Source organism: Pteropus medius, unplaced genomic scaffold (genome assembly GCF_902729225.1).
Source record: "Pteropus medius unplaced genomic scaffold, Ma_sr-lr_union100, whole genome shotgun sequence".
In the NCBI taxonomy this organism is placed as follows: domain Eukaryota; kingdom Metazoa; phylum Chordata; class Mammalia; order Chiroptera; family Pteropodidae; genus Pteropus; species Pteropus medius.
Window position 1 is genome coordinate 4,482,948 of NW_024344436.1, and position 14,568 is coordinate 4,497,515.

The window sequence follows — 14,568 nt, forward strand, 5'->3', positions numbered from 1 at the left end:
ACACACACACACACACACACACACACACACACACACACGCTCTCATACACAGGCCTTGCTCCCTGTGCAGACCCCATGCTAAGATTCTCTGAGGAAATAGATTCTTGACGTTTCTTCATTAATTTAAGAATGTGGCATAAAGGTTACAAAATGAACACCGGTGAGCAGCTGCTTTGATGGCGAACCACGGGTCCCTAGGGAGGCAGCGGTGCTTCCTCTCAGCCACAGCAGCCTTAATGACTTCCAATACCTCGGTATTCATTTACATCCTCATTTAAATACTTGGTAGAAAAATAATTACACTGAGGTGTTTGATGAGATGAAATTTGATCTCAGCAGATGGAGTAAGCCTTCCCCTTTCATCAGCAGGGAAACCAAGTGTCATTTAAATGAAAATCTTCCTGAAATCTCTTTATTCCTAAGTTTGCTGCCAATATCCCCAAGGAATGCTTCCATCGGAAAGGCTTGGCGATACTGGTAAAAGGCTACTAATTTCAGAATTGTCGGGTTCAGCGAGAATTTTCTCCACCCCCATTTTTTGTTAACACTTTCTGTGGCTTTCAAGTTTTGACTTGAAATAATACTCAAATGTGAGTTTGAAAATGGAAGTTTTTCAGCCAATGTTTTTGGATCCAGTTCTGTAAGCCGTAACAATATAAAAGAACGCCAACCACCCCGACTCTGTTGGCCTTGCAGTACTCTACAGTGTTCGCGGCGGGTCTAAAAGACAAGTAGCGTGTTCACCCATGCTGCCGCCCCAAGCTGGCATCTCATGCGATGAGACACTTGAGTTCCCAGTCAGTACGGAAGCTAGTGTGGGCGGAGAGAATGGAAGCAGTTCCATCCACCGTTTCCATGGAAGCACCAGACGATCCTTAGCGCTTAGTGAAGAACTGAACTTCAGGGGAGGCAACTCTTTACAGGTACTTGGTGCTGAAAAATAATTTCCCTGCCAGAAAATACTGTGAGTGCATTAGCCTGTTCTTACTCTTTAATGTTTATTTTACATTAAACTTGCCAGGCAAGATCCTGAACAAACAGATCTGGATTTCCAGTGGAATTTTTTGAGACCGTATGTAATCTGTGCCCTGATAGTGGGAAGACAAGTAACCCTGACAGGCTAGAGCTGCTGCAGCCCAGGGAGCATTTCATACTGTGGCTCCCATTGTGACCAGAAGAGCCAGTTATTTGCATCTCGCTATCTTATTGGCCGCAGCAGGCTCGGTGGCAAGTCAAGAGGTGATTCAGGGGGCAGCCTGGTTTCAATGAAATGCTCCGTGGGGGCCTTCTGGCTGCTCCACCATTTCTCTTACACTGTGGGCTGGAGGGCCAGCTGTATTCTCTGTGGTGGGCGGGAGGGAAAGGGAGCCAGCTGCTCACTCTGCGGCGAGCCTCCAGTGGAAGGTATCCAGCCTCCTGTGTATCTCGCCCAGCAGTCCTGCCTCAGCTGGAGCGCTTGTTCCCTGAGGCCAGTGATAACTGGTCTTCCTGATGCTCCTGTTAGCCCTTTGTTCTGAGAAAACCACAATAATCCAGGGAGATAGAGAGAAGAGAAAACAAATAAAGTAAAAACTATATTTATGATATCTTCTTTTTAAAATAAAAAAGTAACTAAAAAAATCAGAATTAAAGGAAGTGGAACTTATTTGTAAACTCATAGAGGAACGATGCTCAATAGGACCAACAGAGAATCTGCTCAGTAGAGTATATACATTCTTGTTCATCAAAACCCCACGCCCTTCCTGTCATACTCTGGGAAATGGACAAGGGTTAATAAAGTGATTTGGGAAAAAGTGATATGTCTTTGAATAGATCCTTTTCTTTGTCTAGTTTCTTGAGGCTTTTCTCAGCAGCCACCCTAAATGCTGCCTTTCAAATTGCCATGTCTCCCAAGCTTTGCTTTGGTGATTTGCTGGGACCCAGTTGAGAACGTAAACATTTCGAGACTGATTTCAATATGTTTTAGTAGTTCCGAAGATCATGTTGCTTTTGAATACTCTTTTCCTACGTGGTATGGACATACAGATTCAACCAACCCCATCCTCCCACCCTCACCTCCGCTTCACACACACACACACATACACACACACGCCTTTTGATTCCACTTAAAAGAAGTCAGTGCCATGGCTTTATATTATCAGATATTTTTTTCTGAATAGAAGTATTTTTGTTCCAAGATACCGCAGTGGTCTGATTGAGAGTTGATCTTTAGCCGAAACCACCCCATAGCTCCTCTCATCTGATACATATTTGCAGCTTGAGATATCAGGTTCCATTGCATTCCTGCCTTCTCTGAGGACATGGTTCATCACGGTCTCTGTTGGTCAAGGTGGATCAAGTTGACTCACACCAGCCCATCACTAGTTTTGGTTATCCATTTGATCTTGGCGTGTTGAAACCTCAGGAGCTCAAAGGGTTGGTAGTGTTTAAAAGGCAGTAGGATAGGTAACTAACTACCCACCAGCCAGTTTGGTATAAGAAATGATATCCCTCTTTCTTTTCTAGATATTTAATGCTACAAGTGAGCTGTCTAACACCACTGCCTATCAGTCTGTCCGCATCCTCTCCGTGTCTCTCATCCAAGCAGAACAGGAGCTGGAGGACCTTGCTGGGGTTGACTTGAAGTGGTCTAAGCCCACCTCAGGTAAGTGACTGCTGGAGCATGTGCCATCTCTTATGTAGAGAATTAGTGCCCTAGGTGGAATCTGAAATCCTGAATTTGGTTCTTATCTATTAGAATTCAACTATCTTTTTTTCATATTTTATTGACTCTCCACCCCATTCCTGAAGGTAGCTATTCCATAAATTTATTCCCAGGACAACACCAGTGAGTCTTCCTCCTCGCTATGAGCAGATGACTCTTCTTTTGGCTTCACTGAATACATTGAAGCCATTCAGCGTGAGCTCTGCCAGCATTTCTCTTCAAGGCCTCGATTCTCTGTTCTCTTGTTCTTTCTTCCGTTGTTCCCGTGTCTGAACACAACTGACTGGTGTCCTCTCACGGCTACCTCTGATGCAGGCTCTTACTTCCTCCAGGGCCTTTGTTTGTCCCTCAGGCTCTGTTCTTTCAACCCACCGCCCATTCAACAGGAAATCTTTATTTCCTGCCTCTGCAGTGCAGCTCTGTGCTAGGCTCCAAGACAGACACGGTCTCTACTCTCAGAGTTTAGCTTTTTTTTTTTTTTATTATAACGAAACAATGCAAAACTAAACATAACACCCTTCTCACAAGGCCTTAACTTTCCTCTTTGGTTACTTAAACCTTTCTAGACCATCTTTCGTTTTCATTCTTTTCACTGCCTTTCTGTGTCTTCACTCTTTAATCCTTTATAATCTGTCTTCTGCTTCCATTTCAACAACTTGTTCACCTCAGGATGACTACTGTTGTTCTAATTTCACACTCTAGATGCCTCTGCAGCGTTCGACACTCCAACCAGCCCTTTTAGGAACCGCGCATTCTTCTTCGCTTGCGTGGTACTTCTTTTCCCTAGTCTCCTCTTCTGTCTGCCCCCTGCCCATGTCTTTGCTTTCTTCAGTCCCTTCCACCAAATGTGGTCCCTTGTGCTCTTTCTAGTCCCTTTTCTTTTTGATCTGTACGTGCTTTACCTTGGTAACCCCAGTTGCTCCTACATTTTCAAGTATGAATTCATTTAACAAATGTTTCAGTGCCTTCTATGTGCTAGGCACTGGTCTCAGTGCTAGGGGTATAGCAATGAATAAATCCAGCAAGAACACCTGATCTCATGGAGCTTGCAAGGGAATATGGAAAACGAATAATAAAATTATTAAGTTATATACGAAGTATCTGATACTCTTCAGTATCACCATATCTGAACTCTCCCTATAAGAACTTAGGAACTAAATTTATTTTGGAAAATTTTTTGGATGAATCTTTTGGTCTATGAACTCTCACTACATGTTATCTAAAACTCGGGAATCAATTAGATTTGGATAATGTGTTTATTTTTACCTTGCTATCAGCTCGCTTTCACTCTCTGAACTCAGAAACCAAATGAATTTGGGGGTATAAGGAATAGGTTAGATTGGTGATGAATGCTAATGAGACAAAATGAATAAAATATATGAGGCAAGGAGAGGGGGCACTAGGGACCCTTATGGCAGGGATGGATAGTGGTTTCCAGCTTGGAGTGGCCATGGAAGTCCCAATGAGAAAGGCAACGTTTTAGTAAGAACCTGTAAGAGGTGAGGTAGTGCAGGTATGTGGGGAAGAACACAGTAGGCCAAGTCTCTCTCACAGTTCACAGGCAGTCTCTGCTGCCCCTTCTGTTGTCAGATCTCTCTGCTTGCAGCCGGGAAGGTTCCCTGATTTTAAGGACTCGTAATTAGATTGGGCCCACCTGGATAATTCAGGACCATCTCCTGTCTCAAGGTCCTCAACCCCAATCACATCTACAAAATCCTTTTAGCCAAGAACGATAACATATTTACAGATTATAGATAGTAGGATGTGGACATCTCTGGAGAGCTGTTCTGCCTACACATCATCTCATTCTCAAGCATTTTCAAGTGGCTTTCCATCTTCTTTACTCCCTAGTGTGACTCTAGCCTCCCCTCCAGTCTCATCTTCCTTTTGTAACTTATGCTTCGGTCAAACATTTTCAAAATTTTTTCTATCCTCTGTGCCTTTTTATATATTGTTTCTTTTGCCTAGAATGCCAGCTCTGCTTATTAAACTCCTGTCTATCCTTCAAGGCCTCCCCACCTCCCTTTTCTTCCCCGTTACTTACCTTTTCTCTCTACCTGCCCATCAGTGAATCCAGCTTTATACCAGCCACCTACAGCCACTCAACACCAGCCAGCGAGCATCTACTGGCTCTCTGTTAGGTTCCAGGCACTGAATAGGATGAAGTCCTTGCTTTGAAGTAGCTAATAGTGCAGTGGGTTAAGGGAAACATTATGTGTGGAGTATTGTGGAAGCACTGGGGAGGAAGTCAGTCTACGTTAGACTTTTTATGATCTGCCTTTCATCTAATATTCTTTTGCAGTTTCAACCCCTTAACACATGTTTTTACCTCTTGAGGCACTTAACCGTATTTTACCATATATATTTCATTAAATATAAGACCTATGAGGAGAGGTTCCATATTTCTCCATATCTCTTTACTGTATCCCTACCATCTAGAAATGCCTGGCTCCTAATAGGTGTTTAATCAATTTTAATTGATTTGAAATGGATTTGAAATCCCACTATTACACTGTCAGCTTTTTGAGCGCCAGAACTGTCTTGAATCTGGATCAAGTGCCAAGCCAATGACTTATACATAGTAGTTCTTTAATAAATATTAAGCTGAATGATCCTATCAATTGTGTGTGTGCATGTTCCCCTCTTCATCAGCTTTCTTCTAATGTGGAAATTTCCTGTTCTGGTCTGGTGGTCTGTGTCAGTTACTGGGCTGAATGGACAGATGAGCTAGACTATACTGAAAATTTAAACATTGGTTCTGGTTTTTGTTCCTTTCGCTTTTGGCCAAACGTCCTATCACTTATTTGTCCATGTTTTCATTAGCGCAGCTGTAAAAATGGGTATAAAACTACGCAGGAAAAAAACACATTTCTTCTCGACACGTTCCCTCCTTGCTTATTCCCTTCTGCAGAGCTAAGTGGGGACGAATGGGGATGTAAGAGGAGAAGCGTAGGCGAGGTAGTATGGGGGCCCAGTGGCCTTTCTGCCCCTCCCCTGTTGAGGAGAACTTAACTATTCCTAGATTCTGAGGAACCTGTAAGTGATGGGGGAGCAGGGGAGGAGCCCCACTTGCCTGGCTAGGGAGCTTTGACTCTCTGCTAATGAGACAGTTGCTTCTCAATCTCATCCTACTTTTGGAGTCTTATAAAGGAACCAAAAGATGACCCACACCCATTCTTCTCACCTAAACCAATCTTGTACCTATAGTTCGTATCCATCTACTTTTTCCCTGACTCTTTTTCTTCAACCGTTTCTCTAAACAGAAAACTTAGGCCATGGAAAATTTGAGTACATGTCAGCGGTGTGCTGGCTCTTCGGGCGTTACCTCTATGACACTCTGCGGTATCCCATTGGGCTGATCTCCTCCTCGTGGGGTGGGACACCCATTGAAGCCTGGTCATCTGGAAGATCGCTGAAAGCCTGTGGGGTTCATAGGCAAGGGTAAGAAAGTATCCTCCAGTCCAAAAGAAAGCCTACCAGAACATTATATAAGGGAGAAGAGTCCTGGTCTCCTTTGGGGAGTCAAGTATGTGTTGAATGTCTAAAAATGTATTAACTTATTCCAGGCATAGGTAAGGTATTATTTTTACTGTCGTCACCACCACAGTCATCTGAGAATATGTCATGAAGCATTTGCGATTCTAATTCTTAATAATAATAGTAGCTAATACTTACTGAAAGCTTTATGCTGGAAAATGTTTTAAGCAGTTTATATTAACTCATTTAGTACTCACAGCAACCTCTTGGAATGTAGATGCTCTTAACATACATACTGTGGCTAAAGATGCTACGTCTAAGAGAGTTTTAGTAACTTGCCCATGGACACACTAGTAAGTGGCAAAGTCTGACTTTAATGCCTGTGTTCTTAACCACTGTGCTGTATTGCCTTTAAGAATAAACAGTCTAACAGGAAGAACAAATATACATGTAATCAAAGAAATATATAGTATACTGATTATGAAAGCATACTTAAGAAAAGCTGGATCAGGAAGACTCATTGGTGGCGGAGGTGGGGTGTGGAAAAGGGCTAGTTAATAAAGTCCTGTTACTAATACTAACAGATTAACAATATATGAACTGCTTTCACAGACCTTGTCTCATTGGTTCTGGGAAGAGGGTGGACTTGAGCTCTTGGTATAGCTTGGGAGAGTGAAAACATTCAACTTTGGAACAGAAAGACGCCTGTGGTAGAATAGGAGGAATCTGAAACCAGGCTTCCCAGATCTCAGAGGACATGGAAGGGACAATTCCAAGGGTTTGGGGAAGTGGGCGTTCTCTTACACAGCTGCTGTGAGTATAAATTCATACAAGTATTCTGCAGAGAAATTTAGGAACATGTTCAAAGCCTTAAAAAAGGTTCCTTCTGACCCAGCAATTTCATTTCTGAATTTATCTTAAGGAAACACTTACACCAGTACACAATGATTAAGCTATAAGAAAGAGAATCATGCTATTGCTTATTAATCAAAAAGCCTAAAACAATCTTGTGTCTATCCATCGAATACTAGTAAAATAAATTTATTGCCTGTGTGAGAGACTCATAATAAAACATTCCTTCTCTCTGGTTTTAATGACCTTATCTGGAAACTGGGATGGCCCACTCCGAACTCACAGAAAACGAATACGCTTATCCTGGGAAGAACCTGGAGGGGAAATTCGGAGAGTGTTCACATGTTTGCATGTGAAACAGAGTGGTTCAATTTAATTCTGTGTTGCTTTCATTGGAAGTTTGCCCCAAGTGAAAGCTGGATAGACGTCCAGCTTAGGGATCATAATGTGATCAATTACTAGCTCTCTTGTGACACTTGTGCTTCTGATTGATTTCAGGTTCATTCCATCTGATTCCGTAACCGGTCCCAGTGAATACTCTGTTCTTTGGAATGCCATGATTCATCCACTAAGTAATATGACTCTGAAAGGTGTGATATGGTACCAGGGTGAGTTTTCAATTTGCTATTTCTCCATTGTGTCAGTTAGCTTTGCTGTATAACAAACCATCCTAGAATTTAGTGACATAAAACAAAAATAATTTTACTTAGTTCACTGTTCTGTGGGATAGCAAGATAGTTTTTCACTTTGGGCTGCTTCAGCTAATTTCTGCTGGGATCTCTTAGGTGTTTTTGGCTACCCGGCAGTTTGTCTGATGGCTGTATGACCTAGGATGTTCTCTCCCTCATGTGTGTTGACTGGGAGCTATCCATCTGCTGGGGTATCGTGGTTCTCATGTGGCCTCCCATCCTTCAGCAGGCTAGCTCAGATTCACTTATTTACATAACAGTTTCAGGGCTCCACGTGTATCAAGAGAGAGCAAATCCCCGAACTGAAGCACTTTTCAAGCCTCTGCTTACATCACATTTGCTGATGCCCTATTGGCTTGAGCAAGTCACAAGGCCAATCCAGAGAGACTACAGGAAGGCCCACTCGTAAGGGCCTGGATAGAGGTTGGGAAGTAATGTGTGGCCATTTTTGCATCTACCGCAAACTCCTCTCACAACCTGGACTGTTTTCAGGGGAGTCCAATGTAAATTTTAACAGGGACCTGTACAATTGCACATTCCCTGCGCTCATTGAAGACTGGCGCCAAACCTTCCACCGTGGCTCCCAGGGGCAGACAGAGCGGCTCTTCCCGTTTGGATTTGTTCAGGTAAGTGTTGAGGCGAAGAGGGTGTATGGGCTCGGCATGGAAATGTGCCGTTGAGATCTCTTTCCTGAAATGCACATTCCTGTTTTTTTGTCCTCATAGCCAGCTGGTCAAGAACTGAATGTAAGACTTAATTCATCTCAGTTCACTGATGGGATAATTAATATTTCTTCTTATTAAAAGGCATTACATGTTCATTAAAGAAATATTTAAAAGATATGCAAAAAAAGAAGCTAAAAACATGTAATTCCACAATCCAGAAATAGCAGACTTTTCGGCTCAGGTATTTTTTGAAATAGGATCTGTACCATAGTATTATATCATATTTTGCTTTTCTCATAATGACGTATTGTGAACATTTTTTCATACCAATAAATATTAATCTTAGGCACAATTTATAATGATTGCAGAGTATTCTGAGGTATGGTTGTATTATGATTTATCTCACTAGTCTTCAATAGATGGTTGTTTTAAACATTTTGCTTTTATAAGCAGTAGCACGTTTATATTTCTTGTAGCTAAATCATTATGTACATGCTTAATTATTTCCATAAGATAAATTCCCAGAAATGAAATTGCTAAGTTAAATTAAATACTTTTTAAGGCTTTGAACATATTATCCAGTTTCTCTGTAGAAATGTATGAATTTGTGTAAACGTATACTCTTAGCAATGATATGTGAGACTGTCCACTTCCCCATACCGTCCCTAACTTGGTGTTATCCTTGCCACTCCTTAGAATGAGCCTTGTTCTGTGTCACTCCCAGCCCATTGTGCATGCTCTTTGCCTGGAACAATCTTTCAATCCCATACTTTCCTAGCTACTTTAAGCATCCTTTAGGTCTAAGTCTGGATGTGTTAGGAAGCCTTCTGTGACTATCCAAAGCCTGGGTTAGGAATACATGACCATATTTTTATATCCCCAGTACCTAATTAGTTGGCATGTATTATATATATGTCCTAACACGTGAATAAAAAAATATACGAAGAAAAACCATACTTTTAATTAGTGGTAACGTCGGAAAGATTCCATTCGCAGTCTTGTCTAAAAAGAATAAACATATTTAATGAAGTTTATAATTACCTTGCCTCACCTGTTCATGACCCCTCCAAGACCTAGTCTTTTTAGTAAGATGGTAGTTCTGACTTTTATGGAACATAGGAAATTAAACAAGTAAGATGTTATAAAAACAAGGCCCAACTCATAACGTAGTGGAATGGGCTTAATATTTGACTTGGGCGTGATACTTCCAGACAGCTACCTCTGAATGTCCGTGGATTCCTTCTTCCCACCACCCACCCATCTCCTCTACCTTGTCCTACTTTACCATACTATTTTTGGGTAGAGATTTTTATAGACACTCTTTGCACTTATAATTACTTTACAATCATTTTCTTTTTTATATTTATTTTGACTTTGAAACAAGATTATTCTGCTCGTTATTATCAAAATAGCAACTCCTGTCACCAGCTCTGTGTAACTGTTGGTGGAAACGACGTTTTGATTTTGAGGTACTTTTTTTGTCTCTTGGCCTGTGTACATGGTGTTTTGAATGTGACTTCAGCAATTCAAACCAGAAGTATGTGCCGAATGCTTATTATATGTATATGCCATGAACTGTGTGAGGTGCTAGCAGCACGGCATGAATCAGAGACCTGGTCCTTGCACTTAGGCCATACAGTTTAGTAGAAGCCGCTTAGCCTCAGGGCTTTAACTCTACAGCATCAAAAATGTGTTTGTTACTTGTGGAAACTGGGACTATTGACATCTACCTTCAAAGGAGATATCAAACATGACTATGTAATGGTTCAGAGCATGGATCTGGAATTTGTCTGCCTGGATTCACTTCCCAGCGCTGACACTTCTTTAGTTATGTGATTTTGAACAGGATATCGAACCTCTTTGTTATTTTAAGTATTAAATGAGTGAATCCATGTAAAGCCTAGCACATGCCAGATAATGTTTGTTATCATTAGTGAGAGAAGTCAGAAAATCCGGAGGGACAGTTGGTCTGTAAGGAAAGATGAATTGGCTTTAGAGAAGTGTTGGGTTTGAAATGATGGTTGCGGTAATGGAGCACAGAGATGAAGGATTCCAGCTCAGTGAAGAGACCAGGGCCTGACACATGTGTTTGAGTTATTTGTAGAGAGGTAACTTAAAACATGAGGGGAAAAGAGAGCAGGAGACTGGAGTCCCTAGGACTTTGCTTTCTTAGAAGGGATTTAGAGGACCAGTGGAACAGACTGCAAAATACAGTGTGTTATTTGTAAAATCCTCTGAAGGTGGTCACCTTCTTTGGCTATTATATGCCTTCATTAGTAGAAATATTTCTACTAATCACCGTGGGGGACTGAACAGCACCCCTACTATATCCCAGAAAAACACAGGAATGCATTTGGTTGTAGAGTATGCTGGTGCCCCCATGTGGCCAGTATATAGTAATGCAACCAGTGAAATGGAATGGAGAAGTGCTGCAGGAATTCTCAGCAAACTGCCATTTTGAGAAAACTTCCTTGGCTTGAGTGGTCGTTGTTAGCCTTTCTCCTGGTTGCGCTTCAGGCTTGTACTTATCCTAGATCTTTCTGGTAGCTTTGTTGCTACGATTCTTAGCGGGGCACTGACTGGTGAACACGGTTCCACTTTCAGTCTTTTGGGTGTCATGAAGGAGCAAATGGAGTGATTCACAGAACTTTCTATCCCGTTTTATAGTTTTCATGAGAGTCTCATCATTTCATAGATTAAAGGCAATTTGCACAAGAGATTTTAATAAGAGAATTGGAAATAGCCCCTACATTCCATATTATACTATTATGTTAGTTCCATATCCTTTCTGCTACTACTGCAGCCTCTTCAGTGTTTTTCTGATAATTTTCTAGTCTTTCTGGAACAACTCAAGAAGCAGGAAAAGTCCTGCATTCAAAGCTTCACTTGGCCACATGCGTAGGGATGATCTCAGGTGTTTCCTGGGCTGTGTGAATAATGACTAGGAAGAAGAGTCTGTTCCTAATGCAGCTCCTCTGATAGGGACAGAACTTTTGGAATGGAGTCTGGAGACAATGTGGTCGCTCGCCCAGACCATTTCCCAGTTTGTGGTTAGACCTATACTGTTAGAGCATGGTTTGTAAAGAGATTATAGGTCAACGCCTCTCACTGGCTGAAACTAGGGCTAAGAATAAGGTGCCATCTAAATCGGAGAACAGGGTGATATAAACATCAGAGAAGTAAAGAAGGAAGAAATAGTAGGACCACATGCATCATAGTAATATTAAAGAATTTTTCTGGAAGCCTCTGTCCTTTGCAGGAATAGGAGTCTATCAACTTTTAGCCTAGATGAAAGCCAATCGTCTTTACTCACTATGTATACAGATTCTGCCTGCTCCTACAATAGTCCAAGCCACTGTCACCTGTTCCTTGAATTATTGCCTCCTTACTGGTCTTCCTGTTTCTATCTTTTCTCCCCCTTTAGGATAGTCTCAATATACCAGTTAAAGTGATCCTTTGAAGTGTCCGTCATATCAGAGGGCTTCATTGGTTCCTTCTTATGAGGTCAACCAGCCATACATGGTCTGCCTCTGCTTCTGTTACCATCTGACTCATCTCTTGATTATCTGTGCCTTGCTTACACCACTTCATTGCTTTAATTAAGCACACTAAGTATAATCCCGCCCTGGGGCCCATCATTTCCTTTTCCTTCTGCCTGGAAAGTTCTTTCCCTAAATATTAGTTTTCTATTACTGCATTACAAATTACTGCATATTTAGCAGCTTAAGACAAGACTTGCACACCGTAACTTCTGTTTCATCTGTTGGCCAAAGCAAACCACATGGCTGAGGTCAAATCAAGTGGTGGTGGAAATATGCTTTTTCTCTTAATGGGAGAAACCAGAAAGCCATATGGCAAGAGGGTGTGGATATAGGAAGGTATAAAGAATTGGGGTCTTTGATGCAATTTACCCAAACTCAAGGGCAGATTCCTCTTTGCTTTTCTGCAGTGCATAGCCCTGTGTTGTAAACAAATGTCATTACCTATTGCTTTGCAACAAACTACCTCAAAACCTAGTGGCTTAAAACATCAGCCCCGTTGTTTTTGCACATAGTACCATGGGTTGGCCAAGCGGGCTCAGCTGGGATGGCTTTCCCTCTGCTAAATGTGGTATCACTGGGCTTGCGCATGTGGCTGCATTTTGAACTGAAGGACCTAGGATTCACATGACTGGCCCCTCTGCTGGGATTGCTGGGACATTAATGCCTCTCTCCCTCATGAGCTTACAGTTTCCAAGGCACCTCTCTGTGATTCATTCCTCTAGTAGGTAGCTGCTTTTTTTTTTTTTTTTTAACCTGGCCATCTCAGGGTTCCAGGAGAATGAAATCTTAAGGCAAGGACTCTGAAGCTGCCCAGCATCACTTCTGAGCATTCCACTGGTCAGAGAACATCACAGATTTAGCCCAGATTCAATGGGAGGAGACATAGACTATACCTCGTGATGAGAGGGGTTGCAGAATTACAGTGTGGCATGTGGGATGAGAGGGATTCTGCCATAGAGTGAGAAGCTCAGTAAACACTTGTTGAATGAACATTTGAACAAATGAGTGCAGCAGAACCAGGGTCTGCTTGTGAAAAAGACTGGCATAGGATTCTGATGCAATAAAATTCTGATGTAACAATCTCTCTGCTTTCTAGTTGTCTTCAGTTTTGGCTGGTGCAGTGTCAGATGATCAACTTCCCCAGATCCGTTGGCATCAAACAGCAGACTTTGGCTATGTCCCCAACCTAAGGATGCCCAACACTTTCATGGCTGTCGCTATGGATCTCGGTGACAGGAACTCACCTTTTGGCAGGTATTGGTGCTTCTTGAGCTTTGTTTGAATAACAGTAATATATGTTCCTTGTCTCTGGTCTTCCCTATGATGTTCACTTGTGCAGGGGTAGACAGTAGGTGGTATAAGGATTGGACCTCAGAAGCATTATCTACAATCATTTATATTGCAATGTGCTGCGGTAATAATAATAATAAAAAACCCCACCATCTCAGTGCCTTGATGCAATGAAAATTTATTTTTTGTTCACACTACGTGTCCAGAGGTCAACAGAGGCACCAAGTTGATCTGTGCTTCCATGGGCCCCTTAAAGTCCCACACTGGCAATTAAATGCTCCCTCTGGAAGCAACACAAATCACTTCTGCCCACATTGCATTGTCCAAAGCAGGCACATAGCTGTGCCCAGCTTCAAAGAGAACAGGAAAAGGGGTGGACTGAGAAAAGGAGCAATGGAGTATTTGTGAGTGGCCCCCATGACTACCACCTGCTAGCTGTAGGATATGAGGGGCTTTCAAATGTGAAATGCAGCCCAGCACTCAGTGTCTGGGTTATAGTAGGAGCTTGAACTAGTATTTCTTTCTTTTTGAATGAATGAATATTTATTGAATGAATAAATAAAACCGGGAGGGGACCAAGTAATGAAGAGCTGATTCAGATGAAATAGGATATGTTGGTTAGAACAGTCTTAGGAGTTAGCTCTGCTAGGTTAGTTCCAATGCCCACTCACCCTCTGTCCCCTCTTTATTTCTTCCTTCCAAATCATCTATTATTTCAAGGTTTCCAACCCATAGAAGGCCCAGAGCCCCATTCACTATTTCTCTTTAGCTGACTAGCCACTGATCACTGGCTATTAGATTACATCAACTTTATTCTCACCTTCTTAAAGGATGCTTTATATTTTATTTCCTTTTTTAGAAATGCGATTATTATTGCACTTAAACCCAGAATTCTCTACTTGTTGTTTATCCTCTAGTATTCACCCTCGAGATAAACAAACTGTAGCCTATAGGCTGCACTTGGGGGCCCGTGCTGTGGCTTATGGTGAGAAGCAGCTGATTTTTCAAGGACCACTGCCTGAGAAGATAGAGCTCTTGGCTGACAAGGGGCTGCTCAACCTCATGTATTCCCAGCAAATCCAGGTGCAGAGGCAAGACGACAAGATATTTGAGGTGAGAGGAAGAGCAGAAACAATAGGGGTTCCTCCTGTGTTGGGAGTCAGCGTGTCCTCCACAGCAAAGCCCATCTCTTTAATTGTAACATGATGGTGAGGCAGGTCTTGGTTGGTGGGGGCTGAGTTTATCTCAGAGGGGCAAATAAGCAGCTGTCAATTCATTCGCTTAGAGGCAATTTTGATAAACAGGACACTCAAGGAAGGGAAAACGCGTCCATATTGGTGCAATATTCC

The 14,568-nt window shown here is 42.1% G+C and overlaps 1 protein-coding gene across 2 annotated transcripts in view; it reads left to right on the top strand.

Annotated features, from left to right (window-relative positions):
• SIAE (sialic acid acetylesterase) overlaps positions 1-14,568 on the top strand; it is a 32,811-nt gene that overhangs the window by 15,865 nt on the left and 2,378 nt on the right. The window contains exons 4-10 of one of the 2 annotated variants that reach the window (XM_039872827.1): positions 2,506-2,644; positions 5,968-6,145; positions 7,532-7,641; positions 7,983-8,127; positions 8,240-8,348; positions 13,026-13,183; positions 14,137-14,332. In XM_039872827.1, the coding sequence (XP_039728761.1) occupies positions 2,506-2,644; positions 5,968-6,145; positions 7,532-7,641; positions 7,983-8,127; positions 8,240-8,348; positions 13,026-13,183; positions 14,137-14,332 (1,035 nt within the window). Of the gene's footprint in view, positions 1-2,505; positions 2,645-5,967; positions 6,146-7,531; positions 7,642-7,982; positions 8,128-8,214; positions 8,349-13,025; positions 13,184-14,136; positions 14,333-14,568 lie in introns of both variants that reach the window. The other variant, XM_039872828.1, reaches the window with a different exon arrangement.